Raw genomic sequence first — 24800 nt, 5'->3', positions numbered from 1 at the left:
CACCCTGTGATTTCACTGAAAAGTAAAGCTGAGTCAGACGGAAACCAACAGTGAGCTGTAAAACATGCATGGCCTTTTACTCATCTTGCATCAATGTGGCTTCCAATTTGGCAGCACTCTGAAATCACCTGGGACCAGCAAGGAGTTACTACCTCTGCCTGCCTCTCACTCCTAGGAATTCTCATTAATTGGGCTGAAGTCCAGCATGGGCACTGGGATTCACTTAAAAGTTCTCCAGGTGACTGCCAGGAGCTGAAAAGTCTAGGGACCACTGTCTTCCCACCTGGCTGAGTTGGTTACACTCCCCATTGCCCAGTAAAACACTGACTGACAACCACGGCATACCAAATGCATATGGATGCTTTGTTTTATCACTTTTCTTCCATATCTTCCAGAAGATCGAATATTTATGACACTTGCATTTATTATAAGTGAAATATAAATAATACAGAAACCAATAATATAGTATTTTGTAAGGAGTTTGAACACTTCCGTATAAATTAAATTTAATGTTTTGGGAAGGTATTTTAAAGAAAAGATTCAAGTTAGATATACATGTAGAAATTAGAGTTGAAAAAATATGAAAAGAAGGCAGAAAAAGGTTGGATCCAGTTGGCAGCAAATAGGTCTTTTAAATTCTTGAATCTCTTTTAAAATATTAAAGTAAAAGGAAAAAATGATTAAAATCAGTATTGTTCATGAAAGTTAGAGCTTTAAGTTAAAAAATTCATCTCTAAGGGAAGTTCACACTACATGTCCCTAAGGCCCATGAATACATAACACATTTGTTACTCAGATGTATCTTTTGAAATGACTCCCTTCTTTAGCAGACTTTCTCTGTGAACCAACCAACTTCTGGTAGTATAATACACCCATACCATCTGCTGGTATGAGGGTAGTTTAAAGCTATGTTAGATATTTAAAACAAATGATCAGAAGGTAGAATGCATTTTGGCTCAGTTTCATAGGTGTCAGTCCATGGTCACCTGGCCCCAACATGAGACAAGAATGGACATCATGGTGATGGGAATGTGTGGTGGAGGAGACTTCTCATCTCATTGTAGCCAGGAAGCATAAACAAATAGACAGAGGCCAGGACCAAGATCTGTCCCTGAAAACTAGGACCCCTAGTTACCTGCTTTTTCTAATCAGGCCCCCTATTTTGATTTCTACCACCTCTCAATTGGCTATTCAAATTTTTAATCAATCAAGTCATGAAACCATTAATCAGACCAAAGTCCTCAGGACCCATCTCTGGAGTAGCCCTTCCATGCATACTCAGATGTATGCTTTATCCCCTAATAATTCAAAACCCAAACAAGCTGGTCTTGCTCTCTGAAACCAGCTGTGCTAGATGGTAGAGGAAGTTGGGGTTAACACAACACACATTCCATGGCATTGTCATGCAGGCACAGGACCAGCATCATGGAGACCCAAGATGACTATCAGAGTCTTCTGTTCTCAGGAAGTACATAGCCTGGTGGAGCCCAGCGAGCATGGGTGATAAAAATGTAAGGCAGGATAGGACAAAAGCTGCTCTGGGGCTCTAAGGGGGAAAGTGCTATGCAGAAAGGAGAGTCTGGGAAGCTGTGAGGGGGAGACTCTTCTGGAAGAAGGAGGCTTGAGAACTCTGCTGTTACTGTTTCTTTCCCTTGCCTCCATCCTGAGGTGAGGCAGCTCTGACACTGATGGTGGGAGAGATGAAAGATACAAGCACAGAGTCAGCACTGTCACTTCATATTTGACTCTGGTTAGAGAGCTGGGAGTACTGGAGTATGCAGCCATCTTCCTGTTCAGGGCTTTGCTGCTGGAGACCGCAACCAGGGCTATGATGGTTTGAAAGAAAGTGCCCCCCCCCCAAAGGCAGCGTCTGCCAACATGCTCCCTGATGATAATAGACTGAATCTCTGCAACTGTAAGTGAGCCACCTTAATTAAATGTTTTCCTTATAAGAGTTGCTGTGGTCATGGTGTCGTTTCACAACAATAGAAACCCTGACTAAGACAGGGGCTCCCCGCCCACTTGAAAGCACATCTACTGACCAGAATATATATCCTTAGAGACATATAGCGATATAGCCCTGGGTAGGACATGACTGAATTAGGCCATTCCATAACCTTTGTAAAGAGAATGTTTGACTACTATCAGAAAGCCAAGATGAAGGAGACTGTTTATTCTTGTGACCAGAGGAGTGTATGCACAGATGCCTGTCCATGTATATTCATTCATGTATATGTAGACAGCCTCGTCCAATTTCCCAGGAGGAAGCAAGGTGAACAAATATATCAGAGGCCCAGTATTAGCTGCCCACAGACACTGGATGTTCAGCAAAGAGATGCCTTAAAATTACCTATTTGTATTATGTATATGTATGATGCATGTTATGAGTACAGGCATGTACATGCTATGGCATGTGTGGAATCATTTCCCCCTTCCACCATGATTTCTGGGAAGGGAAATCAGGTCATCCTGTTTATGTGGTAAGCACTTTTACCTGTTGAGCCATCTCACCAGCCCATAAAACAATGCTTTTAACGACCATGCTTATGAAGAGGACAAGGAAAACAGGCTTCACTGGCTCACTGTTGTGGAGATGTGTTTACATTTGTTTTTGCTGCATTTGCTAACATGTAAAGATGTGTTGCATTAGTTTCACCTTGCTTGCCTAAGGCACCTGATTGGTCTAATAAAAAGCTGAACCACCAATAGCTGGGTAGGAGAGGGACAGGCTGGGCTGGCAGGTAGAGAGAATAAGTAGGGGGAGAAATCTAGGCAGAAGAGAGAACAAAGGAGAAAAGAGAGAGACATGCCTAAGTCCAGAAGCCAGGTAGCCACCAGCCAGCCAGCCATGAAGACCCAGGAAAGTAAGATATACTGAGAGAAAGGAAGGAAGGAAGAAAGACAAACAGAAAGGAAGGAAGAAAGGCAAAAAGCCCTGAGGCAAAAAGTAGATAATGAGAAACAGATTAAAATGAGAACTAAGATAAGGCTGAGCATTCATAACTAATAACACGTTTCTCTGTTGTGATTTGAGATCTGGTCCGTGGCCCCAAAGGAAGCCTGCTACAGCTCACCACTCTGAAGTGACCCTCTGAAGCACTGGCTCAATAGGGGCCTCTCCCCAAAGCTGAATTTGCACGGAGTCTGTAAGCCCTCATAAATTTATGTGAAGACTTATGAATGGGGAGAACCAGTTCTGCTAATATTACAGAAGTCTTGGCAACTGGGGAGCTATTTTAAGCCCAACCTGATGCTATCTACAAAACAACAATACATTAAAAAAAAAAAAATCTTTTTCTGTTTTGAACAGAATGTATGCTTAAGTCATCTACCTATCTAGGTGTGTGTGTGTGTGTGTGTGTGTGTGTGTGTGTGTGTGTGTGTGTGTGTATACATACAATGAATTGATGGGTTTAAGACTCTAAACATATTCACACTATGTATTTAGTTTTTGCAGCAGAGATTGCCCCTGAATCCATCATCAGGCTAAGCCTCTCCCAGTTGGTTAACAGCCCTGCTTCCTGCTTCCCTGCAGGGTGACTAATTAATAAACCTTCCCTTAATTGAGTTCTGGCTGCCAAGTCCACAGGGATTATAACTTATATATAAGTAAACAAAATTTCCATTTTAAACAACACTCCAAATCTTCTCATTATGGGGTTAGCCACACAAATCCACTGAAATCCTGCTGAGCCTAAAGGCAGGGTCTGATCCTTCACCTTTGAGATGATGGGGCCCTGGCAGATAGGAGGGGCTTGCCGTTTGCCTTTTGCACCTGGAGTCTCCCTTTCTCTCATCTAGTTTGCTGCAACACTGGACAAGCACCTGAGAGGTTTGGAAGGCGTTGATGGCATCTGCCTCTTCCTTTTGCCTGAATTTATTATTGAAAAGCAATTTTCATGCACAACTTAAAAAAGAAAAGATGAGTTAGATGCTAAATATTTAATAAGTGCTTAGGATTTGGTAAGACCAGTTTGGGAGCAAGTCTTCAGTTTTAGGGAATGTTCTTTTAAATTGTTGTGGAGACAGAAATTCAAATTTTTGTGTTTGAAGTACTTCAATGATATTGTTCTGTATTTCCATTGTCTGCTACTGCTTCCATACTAAGTTGCAAACAAAACCAAGAAATAAAAAGTGAAAGATCAAAAGAGAGCTGCTGGCTTAGTGTATAACTTAGAAGGGCATTGTTCTGCCCTCTGGACCTCTCTACTTGGTGCCTTTGGGAGCCCTTGTCCCAGGACTCAGAGCTATTGGGAGTTGTTTCGTTTGTTGACCATATGAGAACTCACTGAAGGCTATGATGATTAATCGGTATTGATAGCTATTTAAATGACTAAATTACACAGTTTTCTAACTCTCACATTGGCTCGCTAAGACATTACCCAGAACAAGCAACGAGGGTGGGATTCATAGCCAGCTCCTGGGACTGCTGGGAGAAACACAGTTCAGCTGCAGATTTCTATGCTCAGGATCTCCCTCTCCATGTCCTAATTCCTGTTTAAAGCCTCAAGAATGTTATGCTAAATGGAAGTGCTTGACATGGTGTGAACTCCCTTTGAGAATTAATGTCCTTTAAAAGATTCCCATTCAACATGTCCTGCTATTTCCCAGTCAAACCCTCACAATCGCAGGCTGTCCAAAGATCTGGTCTTAGGTTAATGGTACCCTTCCCAGGGGGCATCCAGAGTGATAAGTGACAGCCAGGGTCTCTAGATCACTGGGGAATTCTCCATCTGCTTTCCAGATCTACACAAGTGACCTTGGTGAGTGGAGCCCCAGCTATTTTCATTCATTCCCATCCATGGAGGAGATGGGAAGCATGTCTCTAGGGCCAATCAAAACAAATGAGCAAAGAACAAGGAAAATAAGTGAACAAGCAAGAGAAGCAAATCTCAAGTGCATTGTGCTAAATGAAAGACTTGAGGTGCGAAGGGACCTGTTTGGGCCTCAAGATTGATTCACACACTACTCTGGGTAAAGGGCAATTACAGACAAAAACAGATCAGTGCTTGTCAGGAACCAAAGGTGGGGGTAGGGACTGATTACAAAGGGCAAAGAGAACTTTTCCAGGCCACTGATATCACCTTAAATTCTCCTGGTTGCACAGCTGTAGGGATTTGCCAGAACTCATCTAAAAACACAAGAGATAAATTCCACTGGATACAAATTATTACTCAATAAGCCCAAACCTAAGACACTGAGTTAGGTCTGGAGGCTGAGGCAGGAGGATTGTGAGTTCAATGACAATGAGACACTGTCTCAGAAAATCAAAAGAACAATGAAAGCCAAAAGGTAAGTCAACAAACCCTAAAGGAACAGGCAGAGTGGGAGAGGTCAGTCAGATCCATGGAGGCAGTGAGATGGGGAAGAGGATTTTCCAGCTGAGGACACCAGGAACCCTAGAGTACAATTGAAAGTCCAAAAAAGTAATGTTAATGATGGTCTGATCTGGAAAGCTAACCAATATCTGTTCCTTGGAATTTGCTAGCTTCCTCTCACCAGGCCCTGAGATGACAAGAATTCACACTGCCCCTCCTTTCCTGTGAGTCAACAGGTGGTGAATAGAGTCCTTAGGAAACAAAGAGATAGCTGCAACTCCAGTGTGCCCAGAGAAAATTAATTAGCACACCCTGAGGCCCTAAGGTCTGTTGATCCTAATAGCAGACCATCCAGCCTCCAAGGGTCACATATGTACTCAATGGACAGAGGGTCCCACCCCCTCTCTATGCTTGTGGGTTTGCCTTTAAAAACACCTGGGTCCAGGGGAGGGGGCTTCTCTGTAGCCTGCATGCTGGAGGAGCCTGTTTGCGCAAATGTTTCCTGTTCATTAAAGCCTCTTGCGTTTTACAGCAACTGGACTGGACATTGAGTTCTTGGGGTATCAACTGAACCTGGAAGACTCCTCATTCTGAGGCCAGCTGCTTAGGCTTGGAAATCCCTACCAAAATGTTCTTGAGAGTTATAGGAGTCCTAGTCTTGGTTTATATCTTGTCAGAAAGCTTAGTGAGTCGACAGACTACTTGGCCAATGGATCAAGATTCCCATACAGAGATACCCAGTTAAGTGTTGGTAGCCAACTCTGGTGGGCCTGGGATGTACAATGCTGACAAAGATGGATAATTGCTTCAGGTCCAGTCCTAGATTTTTTTTTTTTTTTTTTTTTTTTTGACAAAATCCAGGTTAGAACTATGAACCACAGAGCTGGGAGCCTGGCATTGTGGCTCTCTCAAAGAGCAAGTACTATGCCTGCATTTATACAATGCATTTTTTACAGACAGGCAACACAGAAGGAAACAGTCCACACCTGGCAATTCTTTCAAAGTCTAATTTATAAACTATTTAAAAACATGTCTATTACTCCCTAGCCTAACATAATGATGGATTCCATACTGGGAGGTGCTCTAGTGGTTCACTATTGTTTTTGGTGGTATGATGGCTATTCCTCATTGTCAATGGGACTACATCTGAATTAACCCCAAAACAGAGAGCACACCTGTGAGGGATTTCTGCTTAATTTGAAGTGGGAAGATCTATTTCTAAGTTGGATCTTTGAGGTAGGAAGATAAACCTATAATGCCGATGTTTAATCCAGATCTAATCTGAGCCACGTCTTCTGCTATGAGCCTAGATAAGGACATGGAAGAAGGAAGTTTTTGCTCTTTGCCTGGTTGCTCTCACCTTGCTAGCAAGTCCATTCCTTCACTGGCATTAGAGCCTACTTCTTCAGGACTCCAGCATTAGACCAGCTGAGACATCTAGTCTCATGAACTAAGCAACTACTGGATTTTTCGACCTTCCTTCAGAGGCTGCCATTGTTGTATTAGCTGGGCCATAGCCTGTAAGTCATTCTGTTCTATAAATCCCCTCCCCCAATACGCGCATGTGCGTGCATGAGTGTGAATGTATGCGCGCGCGCGCGCGCGTGTGTGTGTGTGTGTGTGTGTGTGTGTGTATTCATTCATTCAATAAATTCTGTTATTCTAGGGAACCCTGATTAATACAAGTGGTGATCCCTATAAGATGTATGAGCAGAAACATTCAACAGCTGTTTTTCTTTTTTAATTCATTTTTTCACACATTTAAGGCAATGTCATCTGTAAATTATTATTGTCAAAAGTAATCATTTGCCTCTGTACAACTCAAAAGTGAACTTGAGCCTAGAATCTACAATTATCTTGAATTGACCACTGAGCTACAAGTGGGTGCCACATCCTCTGCTCAGGTGAGGGGTCCTGCCTGGCCAGAGCTAGTGATGGAGCCAGATAAGATGGACTTACTTCCACCCTTCCCACTCTTCTCCATCCGGTACTGGTAGATGTGCAGGGTGAAGAGCATGTGGGAGTTACGGTGGTCATCCTCATCACAGTCCTGTTGGTTGCTTCGTCTCGAGGCAATGGCAGCATCCAGGAAGAAGGCAGCTTTCTCTGCAGTGGGGGCCCGCAGCTCACTCTGGTTCTGCAACTGGAAGACAGAAAGCAAGAGCTGAACCTTCAGGCTTCCCTACTGCCTGGGGGATAAGGCTAGTCCAGTCTGGAAGACCAGATGTCCTTCTGAAACCATGTCCTATGTACATGGGCCATTCTCAGCATAGACATTGTTTCCTTTTTCCATTTTCATGTTTGTGTGGTATGCATGTGTATGTATGCATGTTTGCATGTATGTAGGCATACTTTTCTGCATGAAGAAGCCTGAGGCTGACACTGGGAATTATCCTTGATTGTTCATTGTGGCAGGGTGTCTCATTTGATCCCAGAATTCCAGCTATTAAGAGTCTCATGGCCAGCGTGCTCTGCAGATCCTCTGTCTTGCTTTAAAGCAGTGGGTCTCAACCCCTTGGCTGAATGACCCTTTCACAGGGGTCATCTGAGACCATCGGAAAACAAAGATATTTACATCATGATTCATAACAGTAGGGAAATTGTAGTTAAAGAGTGGCAATGAAATAATTTTATGGTTGGGGTCACCACAACATGAGGAACTGTATTAAAAGGTTGCAGTATTAGGAAGGTTAAGAACCACTTTAGAGGCTGGAATTACAGACAGGCTGTCACACCCACCCAGCATTTACATGGGATCTGGGGATCTAAACACTAATCCTCTTGCTTTTGTGGTTAGCACTTTAAGGGACAGAGGCAGCTCAGCTTAGTTGGTTCCCCTCTTGAAATTAATATTGGCCACATTTGTTGGGTAAAACTTGTTTTCAGTTATTTTACAGCTAGCAAGTGGCTGTATTGGGAGTTAGTGGTTGCACATGCCCATCTTCATGAACTGACATCCTAGGCTCTACTAACATGAGAGATGTGACTAGGTCTTGACCTTAGAGATCGGAGACAGGTGCAGTGAAATGTGATTTTATATCTGACAAGAAAGAGACTTGCCTAATGTCCATTGCTGATCTCTCATCTATTTAACAAAAGCTAATTTGAGGTCACATTTACTATGGTAGCCATGAACAAGAAGGCATTATGATGATTAGTGATAACTGTCCATTTGACCCAATCTAGACTCACTCAGGAGATGGGCGCTGGGGATGACTGTTAGGGTTATCTTAAACACACAACTGAGGGTGGCACCATTCCCTGGCTGGGATCCTAGGTTGTGTAAGTGGAGAAACAGAGATCAACAGCAGCATGCATTTACTTGCTCTTGCTTCCTGACTGTGAATACGATGTGACCAGCTGCTCCTGCTGCCTTGGTGGTGGTCTGTCCCTTCAACTGAAAATCATGAAAAAGACTTTCTCTGTCAAGTTGCTTTTGTCAGGGTATTTAATCATAGCACTGGGACAATGTAGAAAAGGCATGTAGAAACACCTAAGCATTTGAAGGGCTTATCTGTATTTAAGAGACACCTGGTTTTGTTTTAGCTCCTGAATTTATGCTCAAGGCAAACTCATGACAGTAGGCACTGTGTCTGAATCTTGGGAAAACCCTAGATCTGAATCCCAGAACTCCCTTGTGTGGTAGAAAAGGCAATCTACTTTTTGGTTTAGTTGAGACAAGTTCTTGCTCTCCCTCAAACTCTCCATCTTCTCTCTATAGCGATCCCAATGCTGTCATAGCAGGTGCATGCCTCACTTAGCTTTGATTTTTCAAGGAACTGATTTGCGACATGTCTTTGGGTTGGTACAAATTATGACAATTTTCTACTCTGATTTTAACCATACCTATAATTTCAAACTGTGAGAAGCAATATTTGGTACAGGCAGGAATTGCAAGCTAAGACCATCTTTAAAATCCTTGAACTTTGAAGGGATTTTAACTGGGTACATGCTTTTGAACTTACTATCTGACTTAAACTAAAGAATTAAAAACATTTAAAGGAGCGCTTGAAGAGGCCATTACTTTCTTCATCCTATTTACTTTCCATTAAACAGATCTCTACTTAAGACTCACAAATGAATCTAAGTTAATACATGTTAGTAGACTCACAAATGAATCTAAGTTAACATATGTTTGAGTGCCATCAAGCTTGCAGCAGGAACAGTGGCCAGGGCACTCTTGCTTCCATCATGGAGGCTATGCAACAGCATCTGCACATATGCTATTTTCAGAGTAACAGTTCCCTGGATCCTATGGGAACGTGTTAGAAATGCAATCAAGGGCCAATGAGCTTTACCCCAAATAGAATCAGACACTCTTGAGGAGGAGCACAGTCTAAGTTTCCACAAGGCCTCCAGGCAGCTCTGATGCACACTCCAGAGATTTCTAAAGGATACTAGAAGGTTCTCAGTACCCCTAGCAGAGGCTGAGCAGCACCAAGCTTGGAGAGATGGGTGTAATACTGGTTCTTGGGCATCCTTGCCCACAGAAATGAGCCAGCTGGTAGGAGGTGGGTACTTATCAAAGAGACACCTTTCAGAAATAGGAGACATTTGGGAAGCCTACTGCGGCAGCCTGGCAGAATTGAGCAGGGGAGCCCTCCAAGTCATCCCTGTGTTACACAGCAAAAGGATGAGCTCTCATAACAGGCCTGACTTCCTGAAAAGGCAAACAAGAGCTTCTCTTGGCTTCCATGGTTCTAGCAATTATATCACGGTTCTAATTAGAAATCGGTTATTAGTTTTCCCACAACACTGCTAATCCGGTTGTAAGGCTGTGCCAGAAACACAGTTTATGGAGCCATAAACAGCCCCAGGAATGGTTGCAGCTATTTGTGCAGAGCAGTAAATATTTCAGTTTGTTGTTAAACAAAAGAAAGATTGTACTTCCCCCCCCCCTTTCTTGAAAGGCGTCAAGAAAGTGGATTCGATTTCACCCAAATGCTATGACAATTGTAGTCCCTGCTCATTGTCTATTAGATTCAAGGTGTAAATATTTAGGTTGGGTAAGCAGATGGCCCTACAGCTGCAGGCCATAAAGTTCCAGTCCACTTTAAAGTAAACACTCATAAGCCTTTCCCAGTTTACATGGTAAATGATTCCAGAGCCGAGATGCCCCATCCTCCAAAGGAGAGATGAGTCACACCCCACTGAAGCCAAGCCTCCAAAGCAGTCACCTGTGTGCCACAGATGGGGTCCTCACAGAGGTACACGCCTGGGGATTGTCCATCCTGTAGGCTGCCTGTGGCCACCTCAGACAGCAGGTCTCGAAGGTTCTCCTCTTTCCCCCACACCTCGACAGCTGAGATGCGGACTGAGAATCGAGCCCCAGTCTTCTCTTTACGCTCATTGATGAGCTTGAACAGCCAAGAAATAGCACATGGGATGATGCCCAGGTTCTGCATAGAGTCATCCCTTCCAATCATGGTGTAGGATTTTCCTGTGGGAGCAGGGAAAGAAAGAAACACAGTTGGAGAGGCCAGACATTACTCTCTACAGCCTCAAAAAACAGATGCCGAGGACGCAAAAGGAAAAATGTGGGGGATTGGGGTGAAGGCAAGCAAAAGAATGTAAAGACCAGAAATAGCAAGCATTTCCTTGTAGTGGTGGTGATGAAACAACTATAAGAAAATGTGAGAGTCCAAACAAACGACAAGATGCAATCACAAGGAGGACCTCAGACATCACAGCCTGTCTGTTTCTGTATTGTTCTACATGAAGTAGGAAGCTGGGGCTTTCTATCACCATTACAATCCTTTTTATAGCCACCCCACAGATTAAATCCACACACGCCTGCTTTTTATCCTCTCTCAAGTTAAATGCTGTGCAATGTTTTTAAAAGTGTGAGCAAATTCCATTAAAATCAGGACCCCTGCTTTGATCTGTGATCAAGAAGTGAAGGAAAGAGTGGGTGTGGGGTGTAACAGGCGCTCTGATCGCAGGGGGTGGGCCTCTGTGTCCTCTGCAAGGACTCTGGGATGAACCTTCTACCGAGGAGCACTGTTTTGAGCTTCCCAAATAGCCAACTTGCTGTGCATGTCAGACAAGGTCTGGGAGGAAGAGATGACCATAGGTTGGGACAGGCTAGAAGGTATAGAGCAATCACATGCTGGGCTCCTTTCCCATATGCGCAGACGGGAGGGTTCCTCACAGAGCAGGCTGTTGGAGGCAAGGACAGCTTTGTTTCTCCTGTGTGTGGCTCTGCTTGGAGATTCCTCGGTTAGTCCCACACACCTAACTCTGCTCCCCAGACAGGCCCTGTCCCTGCTGTCTCCTGGGAGGGACTATGACCTACACCAAGTAGGAACACTTTGCTACTCGGTTGTTCCCCCTCTTAGACTTGAAGCTGTCCCACATGAATGGGTGTCCACTTAGGACAGACACTTCTTTCAAAACCAGGCCTGATTCTTCATTATTATTCAGTTTGACACCAAAAGGGAACTTAGCCCTTCCTTTCATTGAGGATTCCAGAATCAGTACTGAAACACAGATGAGGTGACAAGAATCCTAGTGAGCAGCACAAGAAGTTGAGTTTTTACTCACCCAGCTTGGCATGGCCGAAACAGAACACACAGCCATCTGCTCCATTCACCACAGACTGGATTACCTCGGCCACCGTTCCAGCACACACTTCAGCCTGGAAGACACAGGAGGCGGCACCGGTGGTAAATGACCAGAACAGGATGGGTTGTGGATCCTAATTCCAACCTCCTGGGAAAGACGCTCAATTCTCTATTGGCCTTCTACATGAATTCGCGTATGCGCGCACGCACGCGCGCGCACACACACCATGTTTCTGAAATAACCTAATCATACTAACGGGAAAAACATGATTGCTATTTCAGGAAAGGAACCCTGAGGACATCTTAGTTCTAACAGAATCGAGAGCTTCTAGGCACGGGTCTGCTTTCTCTCCATCCCTTCTTTATTTGTTCACGTCCCACTTTTGAAAACCCCTTTTCCTATCTGTGCACTCAGTGTAAACAGCATCAACTGCCACACACCAGTGAGTTATTTGCAGCATTCTTTAGCTGAGTGTGCCTCAATCTTCATTCAGTGTGATCATTACAATCTTTACACAGATACCAGGCTCTCCATCCCTTCTTTGCCTCTCTCCATTAACACTGCAAACTAAAGGTATACAATCACATTTGTGGACCACCTCCGAGATCCAGAAAATCTCTAGTTAGCATCTGAGACTTTCACAGCAGCAGGAGGACAGAGTTGTTTTCCATGTCTTGTTGCTGGTGTCAGAGCTCACAGAGGCCCTAAGAGCCATCAAATGCTGGGACTCTGCAGCCATCAGAGCAATGTGCCTCCCAGTGGGAATCTGAAAAGCAGCAGGCTGGGTCATGAATGTAGTTATTCAGCTCCGTGGTGCAGCTGCACAATGAATCTAAGTATCTGGAAATCAATTTCCTCTCCCAAACTGAAATGGAAAAACCACTCTCCCAACAATTGTCAACTGTTCAGGGGTGGTCTCCTCAGCAGCTCTTCAGGGGGCCCCTCAGCCAAGGGGATGGAAGGATGGGGCTATTTGAGGACCATGAGGTCTTATACAACTCCCAGAACTGAGACAACAAGAGCCGATACTACAGTAAAGTTGAGACTTAAGCACTAGAAGTTTTCTGGAATTGACCAGAGTTGTCTCTGCAAGAGCAGGGAGAAGCCACTGCCTGGCAGCCTGCCTTTAGGAATGGAAGGAGGTGGCGGTTGGGAGACTGCCAGTCACCTCTGCCAGATGCAATATGAACCCTGAGAGCATTAAGTCACCAAGGAGAATTTGGGTTATGTGTGGAACAAACTGACATTGGAATCACCAGTACAGAGGCCAAGGGACAGTAGAGACACAGGCATGGCCTCATGGGGTGTAGGGTGGTCCACACACTCCTTTGTAGGACTTCCACCTAACTGCTCACAGAAAAGAGAATGAGGAGAGATTTGCCCATGTTGGATTGTTAAGGGATGACAGTGACCCATGGAAACTTCCTGCTGTCCTTTCCCGCAGGCCCATAGAAGCAGAAAGCCTCCCTGAGCTATGGCAGGCTATGGCAGAGACAGTTCTGCCCAGGCCTTGCTCACCCACAGATCTGAGTCCTCCCCACCTACCTCTAAGTCAGATCCAGCAGAAGTTTATAGCAACAATGAGTAGCCATGTTGCCAAAGCTGCTTGAGGGTATCAAGGATGACTCCTAATGGCAAGAGGGAACAGGACCAGCCTTATCGTTACTCAGTGCCAAGGAGATGATGTTCTTAGAGGAGGAAGAAAGAGTTCATGGAAGCCAGGGGTCACCACAGTGACAGCAGCTATACCAGAAGGACCTGAGTTTGGCCCTTGAATCTGGGCCGGTAGAATACATTGAAAATGATAGTGCCTCCATTCTAAGCCAGCATTTACAGGCCCTGGGCACTGCCATGTCTACAAACCTGGCTAGCCTGCTGGACAGTGTGAGACAATACAGATGCAAGAACAGTGGCCCAGACAAAGCTACTCTGTGTACTTACCCATTTTGTGCCTTGAGGCTTGAGGGGTGATGAGCCTGTGGGATTGAGCTGGCTACAGCCAGTGGTGTCAGATTAGCACTCATGTTGGCACAATAATAAAGATAGACAACATCGATAGAGAACCTGCTGTCATAACTGCCAATTGAGGCATACATATTTAGAATATAAGGACGCTGAGACCCAGAGGGCTGAATGACTTGCCCACTCACACACTGCCAGGAAGCAGTGGCTAAAATGCTGACAGGTCGGAGACTGCTGTCCTGGGCAAGATGAGCACAGACAATGGGGAGGTGGTGGGATCTGGGGAGGATGTCCGCTGAGGACAAGAACAGAGATGATAAGGCTAACTGGAGGAGCCTCATTTTCTTTGTCTGTAGTGTGAAAAAAATTAAAAATGCCCCCTTTTACCCAAAATAATTCAAGGGAGAGTCCACGGCTTAATGCGCATGGAAATTCTTGAAAAGCACAGAATTACCAAGGACTGAGGACTGCATGCTGGGCAGACCTGGTCCCACCCCCAACCACAGTAGGAGGTAAGCTTGGGCCTGTTTCTGGCCTACCTCCTGGGGCCCTGCTCAGAGCCTCCTGAGGACTGGGGACTTTGCATACAGCACACATGGGGGAGCCCATCAGAGTCTTCCAGCATCCTGGTCCCACCTTCACCCATAGGAGGAGTCCTGCTACCACCCAATGGAAGAGGAGAGCTTTTGGATTATTAGACCTGCTTGCATTCTCCAGAAAAGAACCTTGGTCCTGCATCCACCAGGAGAAGGGGAGACCACAGTATAAGAACACAGTCAACAACAGCAAAATCAATATGATGCCACCAGAATTTAAGGGCTCCACACCAGAAAGACCTGAACATCCTAACACAGATGAAGCAGAAGAGAATGACCCTAAAAACAACTTTGTGATAATGATAGAGACCCTCAAAGAGGTAATGAGAAAATTCCTTAAGGAATTATGGAAGAAAAAAACAAACAAACAAAAAATTCAAGAAATGAAGGAAAAAAATTGCAAGAAACAATTCAAACAGTGCAAGGCTTGAAAGCTGAAATAGAGACAAAAAACAAAACAAACAAAAAAACAAAAAACAAAAACAAAACAAAACAGAGAGCATGCTGGAAATAGAAGAGCTAGGCAAATGATAAACGATCACAAATAAAAGTCCTCTGGCAACATAATAATCAAAACACCAAACATACAGAATAAAGAAAGAATATTAAGCACAGCAAAGGAAAAAGGCCAAGTAACATATAAAGGCAAACCTATCAGAATTACACCTGACTTCTTCATGGAAACTCTGAAGGCCAGAAGGTACTGGATAGATATTCTACCAACACTAAGAGATCATGGATGCCAGCCCAGACTGCTATACTCAGCAAATCTTTCAATCACTGTGGATGGAGAAACCAAGATATTCCATGACAAAACTGGATTAAAACAATACATATCCACTAATCCAGCTCTACAGAAAGTTCTGGAAAACTCCAACCCAAGGAAGTCAATTACACCAACAGAAATATCCCACTTAACCAACAGAAAAATGGGGGGGGATCCACACTCAATACCACCACCACCAACAAATCCAAAACAAACAAGAATTAACAATCAATTGTCATTAATACCCCTCAATATTAATGGTTTTAACTTGCCTATAAAAAAAGACATAGGCTAACAGAATGGATACGAAAACAGAATCCATCCTTCTGCTGCATACAAGAAACACATCTCAACTTCAAAGACAGACATTATCTTAGAGTTCAGGGTTGGGAAAAGATTTTCCAATCAAATGAACCCAAGAAACAAGCTGGTATAGCAATCCTAATATCTAACAAATTAGACTTTAAACTAAAATTAATCAAAAGAGATGAAGAAGGTCATTTCTTATTCATCATAGGAGAAATCCATCAAGATGAAGTCTCAGTTCTGAACATCTATGCCCCAAAGACAAAGGCGCCCACGTTTGTAAAAAGAAACATTACTAAAACTCAAATAGTTTTAGTAATACCTCACATAAGGCACATAATACCTCACACACTTATAGTGGGAGATTTCAACACCCTACTCTCAATACTAGACAGGTCCTTAACTAGACAGAACCTTAACAAAGAAACAAAGAAACTAACAGGTTATGACCCAATTGGTTTAACAGACATTTATAGAACATTCCATCTAAACACAAAAGAATATATCTCCTCAGCACTACATGGAACCTTCTCTAAATTTGACCACATACTTGGCAATATAGAAAACTTTAATAGGTACAAAAAAATTGAAATAACCCCCTATATCTTATCAGACCACCATGCTTTAAAGGTAGAACTCAACAACACCACAAATTACAGAAACCCTACAACTGTACCATTCCTGGGTCAAGGAAGAAATAAAGAAAGAAATTAAAGACGTCCTAGAATTCAATGAGAATGAAAATTCAACATACCCAAACTTATGGGACACTTTGAAAGCAGTGCTACAAGGAAAGTTCATAGCACTAAGTGCCCACATGAAGAAACTGGAGAATAGTCACATTAGAGAATTAATAACACAACTGAAACCTCTAGAACAAAACGAAGCAAACATATCCTGGAGAAGTAGATACCAGGAAATAATAATTTGTGGGCCAAAATCAATAAGGTAGAAACTAGTAAAACAATACAAAGAATCAATGTAACAAAGAGTTGGTTCTTCAAGAAAAATCAACAAGACAGAGAGAGAACATTAAATTAATGAAAAGGGGGGACATAACAGTGAACACTGAGGAAATCCAGAGAATCTTCAGGTCATACTTAGAAAACCTGTACTACACAAAATTCAAAAATTTAAAAATTTAATGGAAATGGACAATTTTCTGGATAGATATCACTTACCAAAATTAAATCAAGAACAGATAAGCAATTTTAATTGACCTATAACCCTTAATGAAATAGCAGCAAATGCCTCCCAAACAAACAAACAAACAAACAAACAAACAAACGCCCAGGGGCAGATGGTTTCAGGACAGAATTCCACCAGAAATTCAAAGAACAGCCAATACCAATACTCCCCAAAGTGTTCCACACAATAGAAGCAGAAGGGTCATTGCCAAACTCTTTATGAGGCTACAATTTCCTTGATACCAGAAGTCACACAAAGACACAACTAAGAAAGAGAACTACAGATAAATATCCCTATGAACATTGATGTAAAAATATTCAATAAAATACTGGCAAAATGAATCCAAGAACACATCAGAGAAATCATCCACCATGACCAAGTAGGCTTCATCCCAGGGATGCAGGGATGGTTCAACATATGAAAATTCATCAGTGAAATTCACCATATAAACAAGCTGAAAAAGAAATACCACATGATCATCTCACTAGATGCCGAAAAAGCCTTTGTCAAAATCCAACACCCCTTCATGATAAAAGTCTTGGAGAGGTCAGGGATAACAGGAACATACCTAAACATAATAAAAGCAATATACAGCAAACCAACAGCCAACATCAAACTAAATGGAGAGAAACTCAATGTGATTCCTCTGAAATCAGGAACAGGACAAGGCTGCCCACTCTCTCCACATATCTTCAATAGTGTACTTGAAGTTCTAGCTAGAGCAATAAGAAAACAAAAGGAGATCCAGGGGATACAAATTGGAAAGGAAGAAGTCAGACTTTCACTATTTGCAGATGATATGATAGTTTATATAAGTGACCCAAAAAAACTCTATCAGGGAACTCCTACAGCTGATAAACACCTTCAGCAAAGTGGCAGGATACAAGATTAACTCAAAAAAATCAGTAGCCCTAATATATACAGACAATAAAGGGGCCGAGGAAGAAATCAGAGAAACATCACCTTTTATGATGGCCACAAACAACATAAAATATCTTGGGGTAATGCTAACTCAAGTTCTTGTATAGCAAGAACTTTGAGTCTTTAAAGAAAGACATTAAAAAAGATACCAGAAAATGGAAAGATCTCCCATGCTCTTGGATAAATAGGATCAACATAGTAAAAATGGCAATCTTGCCTAAAGCACTCTACAGATTCAATGCAATACCAATCAAAGTCCCAGCACAATTCTTCACAGATCTTGAAACAACAATACTGAACTTTATATAGAAAAAGAAAAGACCCAAGATAGCCGAAACAACCCTGTACAATAAAGGAACTTTCAGAGACATCACCATCCCCGACTTCAAGCTCTATTATAGAGCTGTAGTCCTGAAAACAGCTTGGAATTGGCATAAAAATAGACAGGTAGACCAATGGAATCAGATTGAAAACCCTGATATTAACCCACACACCTACAAACACCTGATTTTAGATAAAGAAGCTAAAATGATACAACTGAAAAAAGAAAGCATTTTCAACAAATGGTTCAGGCATTTGGATGCTGATGTGTAGAAGACTGCAGATGGATCCATATTTATCAACATGCACTAACTTAAGTTCAAATGGATCAAAGACCTCAACATAAATCCAGCTGCACTGAATCTCTTAGAAGAAAAAGTGGGAGGTACCCTTGAAAGAATTGGTACAGGAGACTGCTTCCTGAACCAAACACCAGTAGCACAGACACTGAGATCAACAATTAATAAATGTGACCCCTGACATTGAAAAGCTTCTGTAAGGCAAAGGACATAGTCAACAAAACAAAACAGCAGCCCACAGAATGGAAAAAGATACTCACTAACCCCACATCTGACAGAAGGCTGATCTCCAAAATACACAAAAACTCAAGAAGCTAGATACCAAAATACCAAATAATCCAATTAAAAACTGGGATCCATAACTAAACAGAGAACTCTCAATAGAGGAATCTAAAATGGCTAAAAGACACTTAAGAAAGTGATCAGCATCCGTAGCCATCAGGGAAATGCAAATCAAAACTACTCTGAGATAACATCTTACTCCTGTCAGAATAGCTAAAATAAAAAACACTAAAGACAGTTTATGCTGGAAAGGATGTGGAGAAAGGGCAACTCTCCTCCACTGCTGGTGGGAGTGCAAACTTGTACAGCCAACTTGGAAATCAGGTTCCTTAGGAAAATGGGAATCAATCTCCCTCAAAATCCAGTAATTCCACTCTTTAGGCATATACCCAAAAGATGCACATTGATACAACAAGGGCATCTGTTGAACTATGTTCATAGCAGCATTATTTGTAATAGCCAAGACCTGGAAGCAACCTAAATGCCCCTCAACTGAAGAATAGATGGAGAAAATGGGGTACATTTACACAATGGAGTACTACTCAGCAGTGGGGGGGGGATGGAATCTTGAAATTCGCAGGTAAATGGATGGAACTAGAAGAAACCATCCTGAGTCAGGTAACCCAGTCAGAAAAAGACAAACATGTTATGTACTCGATCATATATGGATTTTAGACATAGAGCAAAGGATTAGCAGCTTACAATCCACACATCCAGAAAAGCTTGGAAACAAGAAGGACCCTAAGAAGGGGAAAGGGACAAGATCTCCCAAGCAAATTGGGAGCATGGGGGGAGTAGAGAGGGAGCCAAGAGGAAGAGGATGGGAGAGGTGGACATGAGAGAGCAGGAAGATTGAGTCAGGGAAAAAATAGAGGAGGGCAAGAAATAGAGGGAGCCATTATAGTTTTTAAGAGAAATCTGGCACTAGGGAAATGTTCAGAGATCTACAAGGATGATCCCAACTAACAATCTAAGCTATAGTGGAGAGGCTACCTCAAATGCTCTTCCCCAGTAATGAGATTGATGACTACCTTATATGTAATCCTAGAACCTTCATCTAGTAGCTGATGGAAGCAGAAGCAGACACCCACAGCTAAACCCACTGAGCTGAACTCCTGGAATCCAGTTGCAGAGAGGGAGGAGTGATGAGCAAAGGGGTCACGACCAGGCTGGAGAAACCTACAGAATCAGCTGACCTGAACAAGGGGAAGCTCATGGGAAACCAGCATAGGACCTCCCTGTGTTAGAAGGACTGGGTGTTAGAAGGACTGGGAAGTCTATGGGACCTCTGGTAGTGGATCAGTATTTATCCTTAGTGTATGAATGGACTTTGGGAGCTCTTTCCACATAGAGGGATACTCTCTCAGCCTAGAAACATAGGGGAGGGCCTAGGCCCTGCCCCAAATGATATGACAGACTTTGAAGGCTCCCCATGGAAGGCCTCACCTTTCCTGGGAAGCAAAAAGGGTATGGAATCAGGGTTGGTGGGGGGAACAGGGAAGGATGGGAGGCTGTGGGAACTGGGATTGACATGTAAAACATGCTTGTTTCTAATTTAAATTAAAAAAAATAAAAGAAAGAAAGAAATGTTGGGCTGGAGAGATGGCTCAGCCATTTAAGGCTAGCCTCACAATCAAAAATATAAGAAATACATAAATGCTATTTATAATGTCAAAAAAATAGAAAAGCACAGAATTACATAGAAATGTATATAGTGTTAGACACTGGAGGAAACCAGAACACTCAGAAGTCTATGAAAGAAGAGCTTGGAGCATCTTGAAAGAGCCTGGGAACCCAGTGAGAAATGTAAACAAAGGCTAGCAATAAAAATGGCTCCTCTTTTTTTCTGGAATAAATCTAAAACTCATTAATAGTCCAGGTTTAATTTAGGGTGTGCTTTGGAATCCTTACAACTCCCCCAAATAGCTTTGGGAAAGTTTTACCCTGTTAATTAAATTATTTGTAAGACATTTATTAGCCCCAGTGTCAGGTTTAAATTACTGAACCCATTGGGTGGTAAGACATAAATATTGAAATGAACAGAGAAACTGCAAAATTTAATCACAAAGGACCTTATCTTCCTATGATAAAACTTGAGAAGCAACATTCAGTTTCCCAATGCATGGCACCTACATGCACTATTGCCTATTGGTGGAAGACAGGAGTTGTGTAAACCCCAGTATCCCCTACAATCACATATAACATAAACTAACAGGCTGTGAATGGTAACAACTGGAGCTATGATCCTCAGGTCAGCTTCAGCCTTAACTATCATGCTATGAACAGTTTTGCATAAATCTTGGGAAGTACTTGAAGTTTCTCAGAAAGGTATAGGTCCATAGTACCCATGCAGGCAAAAGAGGCTATCACCTATCTCTAACATAGTTTATTCACATATGAATATGTTCATTGTTTTGGGTATTGAGGAGTGAGCCCAAAGCTTGGACATGCAGCAACATCTAATTGACATCACAAACTTCCCAATTCCACATTTTCTCCATTGATCCTCAGTGTCCTTACTGAGTATCATTTCCTCCCTGGAACTATATATAGTTCTGCTCTCCACTCCCCCTGGGTACGAGACATTGCCTGGCTTTAATCCCGTTTTCTGAAACATTTTCCTTTGTTACATGACCACCCAAACCCAGGCAGTAGAGTTCTAATGGATTAGTAATTAGCACTTTTTAGTTTCCCCCATGACCTCCTGTTAGCTGCCTTGTTTTACTCCTCCCCAAGCATGAATTTTAAAATTGTGTGTGTGTGTGTGCTCACGTGTGCACGTGAGCATACATATGTGTGTACAGGGGTGAATATGTGTGGAGGATGTTGGCTATTCTATTCTCTCTACCTATATCTGTCTCTGTCTTTGTCTCTCTGTGTCTCTCTGTCTGTTTCTCTCTCTCTCGCACATGCGTGCGCTCTCTCTCTCTCTCTCTTTCTTTATCTCTCACTGATCCTGGGACTTATCCATTTGGCAAGACTACTTACTGGCCCGTGAGCCCCAGAGGCCATCTCGCTACCTCCCCTACAGCATGTACCACCATGCATGACTAGTCCTATGGATACTGGGAATTCAAACGAGGATCCTCATGATTGTATGGTAAATACTTTACTAACTGAGCCATCTCTTCAGCCCTCCAAAGATATAAGTTGCTGAAATCCCAGCACACCCATTCTGCCCAAGGAAACCCCCATACCAGAAACTCAGTCGAAGAGGGGTATTCCAGAAAGCTCAGAATGACTTCCAAACAGAGTCATATGGACAAAGGGAACTTGTCCATCAGAGCATCCAGAAGACACCTTCCCAGTTCACACTCATTACTCAATACCACGTAGGCCTGGAGGGGCCTTTACCCACCTGAGAAGCATCTTGTGGGAAGACGGCATCAAAGGCAAACATCTTTGGAGGAACCTGGCTGCTTCTCTTCTGGAAGGCATTTTGACCTCCACACGTCAGGGGGTCACACAAGGTGATCTGCTTCTTGCGTGGGTCCACCGTCAGGAAAGAGCTGGACTCAGAGGTGTCTCGAGCCGAGGTGGAACAGATGCGAAGCATGACTTTCACCTGTTAAAAAACAAATATGGCAGCAACAAGGCTTAGAGAGCAACAAGGCTACTTAACGATGGAGTGGTCTTCTGCATTCACGGCAGGCATGAACTTTCTCATGATACATTATGGTGAAATACACAATGAATCAGTAAGCTAATCCTCACTGGTTCGGGGGAAGGATGGTTTATTTATAATTGCCAGGTAGGACATTTTGATATGTCCATTACTTTAATGCAGAGAAGGCACACTGTATTCTTTGTCTTCCTATTAATATAAATTAAAAATTAACTGTGCCCTGGTGGCCCAATTACATAGATGAAAAGCTAATCTAGACTGTCAGGCTATAGGGGCTGCTGCAGTTTCCCTTGAAGCTCAAAGATCAATAAACCATGCACATAAAAGTTAGCTTCATAATTTACTCCCCAGCTTGGCTCATCAGGGCTCTGGGAGACAAAAATCCACAGTTATTAGTGTCATCATTAAAGCCCCGTGAAATGGCCTGTTTTTAATGGCCAGCATTTGAAATGCATTCCAAGGGGCAAGTGTGAAAAAAAGATTGGTTTGCAACATATTATCTGGGATCCCATTACATGGGCACAGAGAAACTTCATTTCCGGGGATGATAGCGTGTCTCGTTGGAATCGGGAGGCAGTACATGTTAACCCACCTTCAAAGTCATGGAACATAAGCATCTCTAGTGCTTATGACCAGTTCAACACCACCCCATGGATGAAGACAGTGGCAGTCATGGAAACGGACCACCCACTCTGTAGTCTTGAGTTGGGCAGAAATCAAGCAGAAGGGTAGCATCGATCTGGAGGTTACAGTCCTGGGAGATGGATTTAGCTCTGTTCTCAGCTATTATTATTATTATTATTATTTTTAACTATGTTGTTTATTCAGTCCAGCATATGATGGGTACTTTCTTTGAGTATCTACTATATGCTGAGCCCTGTGCTAGGCATGGAGGACACATAATGCATAGGTGGGGCAGATAGCTGCAGAGACAGGTGATTTTAGTAATATAATGTAGCAAATTGTGAATGTCTGAGGATGAATTTTTTTCAACTCTTGTCCTCTTTGTCTGACTAGCTATTTGGACCGACGAAAGTCTTATCATGCTGTGGGGCAAAGCACGGTTATATTTTTTCGTGTGTGTGTGTGTGTGTGTGTGTGTGTGTGTGTGTGTGTGTGTGTGTGATGTACACACATATGGGTTCCCATGTAAGTGAGTACAAGTATATGTGGTTGCACATATGCATATGTGCATGGTCAACGGTTGATGTTGAGAGTCTCCCTTGATCACTTTCTACCACATATGTTGATGGAGGGTCTATCATTTGACCCCAGAACTTGGCAATTAGACTACTTGCTCCAGGGATCCCCTATCTCTGCCTTCCATATGCTGGAATGACAGGTGACCTCTATGTCCACCTAAAATCTACCTGGGTGCTGGGGACAAAAACTCTTCTTTCATGGCAAGTTCTTTACTGTCCTAAGCAGCTCCAAAGCCCCCATCATCCATGTTTTAATAAAACATTTTAAACATACAGAAATGTTCAGAAAAAATACATATAGCATTCAGTAAAGAGAGGTCTCAGCCCTGTTTGCTGAGGCCTGGGGACTAAACTTCAGTGTATGAAGGGTACCAGGCCCATCAGATGTCTGGTGTCACACACTGCCTATACTCTCTTTATAGTCACCATACTCCAGTGTGAAATGGAGGCCAGGTGTTATGATGAAAAGATGTGGTTGGCCTCCCATGGTTAAAACTGTGCTTCTCCTATGTGAAAGCAGAAAATACTTACTAACATTTGGAGGTGCTATGCTATATACAAGGCCTACATGATCTTATTTAGTCCCCCGTGGTGACCCAGATCATGGGCACACTTGTCCAGATTTTACAGTGGAGGAAATGGATATCACACACTGTTGGATTTATACCTTCATTCTGTTGCTGTAATAAAACATTCTGCCTAAAAGCAACTTGGGGAGGAGAGGATTTATTTGGCTTACACTTCCTGGTCACAGTTCACCATTGAAGGAAGTGAAGGCAGGAAATGGAAGCAAGAACCTTAGAGGAACACTGCTGGCTCACTCTCTGGATCGCTTGTTGGCTCGTGTTTAGCTAGCTTTCATCTATAACCCAGGACATCTTGCCTAGGGATGGTACCACCCACAGTGGACTAAGCCCTTCTGCATCAATTAATAATAATATAATCCCTCACAGACATGCTCATAGACCAACCTAGTAAAGGTACTCAATTGAGACTCTTTATTTGGGTGAGTCTAGGCTGGATCAAGTGGACAGTTAAAACTGAAAAGGACACACAGTTTGGCCTATGTTGCTGTAGCTGTGGATGGCACAGACTTACTAGGGCCCCATGTTTTCTCCTTCCGGCTTCTGCCTCCCACGGTCAAGCTTCTTGGGACCTGACTTTCCCCATCTGTATTGTAACAATGCCTGCCTACTAAAACTGTTGTGGGACTTGTATGAGTTGCTGTATGTAACAGAGTGTACAGAAGACTCGATTCCTGTTCTCCCCACAACTTGCTCCCTTTGTCTGCCTTCCTCTCACCCTCCATAGACTATTAGCATCCGATGATGATGATGATAAAGTTACATAATGCTGTGGCCTGGTTTCTGGGTACCACGTCACACAAAGAGGACCCTAGGACAGATACTGTAGATATGAATAGTGAGCACAAGATAACTACGATCCTACC

The 24800-nt window shown here is 43.0% G+C and overlaps 1 protein-coding gene across 1 annotated transcript in view; it reads right to left on the bottom strand.

The window, feature by feature from the left end:
* Positions 1 to 24800, bottom strand: part of Kif26b (kinesin family member 26B) — a 395922-nt gene that overhangs the window by 45382 nt on the left and 325740 nt on the right. The window contains exons 6-9 of the mRNA XM_051186394.1: positions 21882 to 22088; positions 11862 to 11955; positions 10496 to 10758; positions 7278 to 7461 (exon numbers count right to left, since the gene is read on the bottom strand). Coding sequence (XP_051042351.1) covers positions 7278 to 7461; positions 10496 to 10758; positions 11862 to 11955; positions 21882 to 22088 — 748 coding nt within the window. The remainder of the gene's footprint in view (positions 1 to 7277; positions 7462 to 10495; positions 10759 to 11861; positions 11956 to 21881; positions 22089 to 24800) is intronic.

The sequence above is a fragment of the Phodopus roborovskii genome, unplaced genomic scaffold (genome assembly GCF_943737965.1).
Source record: "Phodopus roborovskii unplaced genomic scaffold, PHOROB, whole genome shotgun sequence".
In the NCBI taxonomy this organism is placed as follows: domain Eukaryota; kingdom Metazoa; phylum Chordata; class Mammalia; order Rodentia; family Cricetidae; genus Phodopus; species Phodopus roborovskii.
The sequence above is the reverse complement of the archived record's forward strand: the minus strand, read 5'-3'. Positions and strand labels throughout refer to the sequence as shown.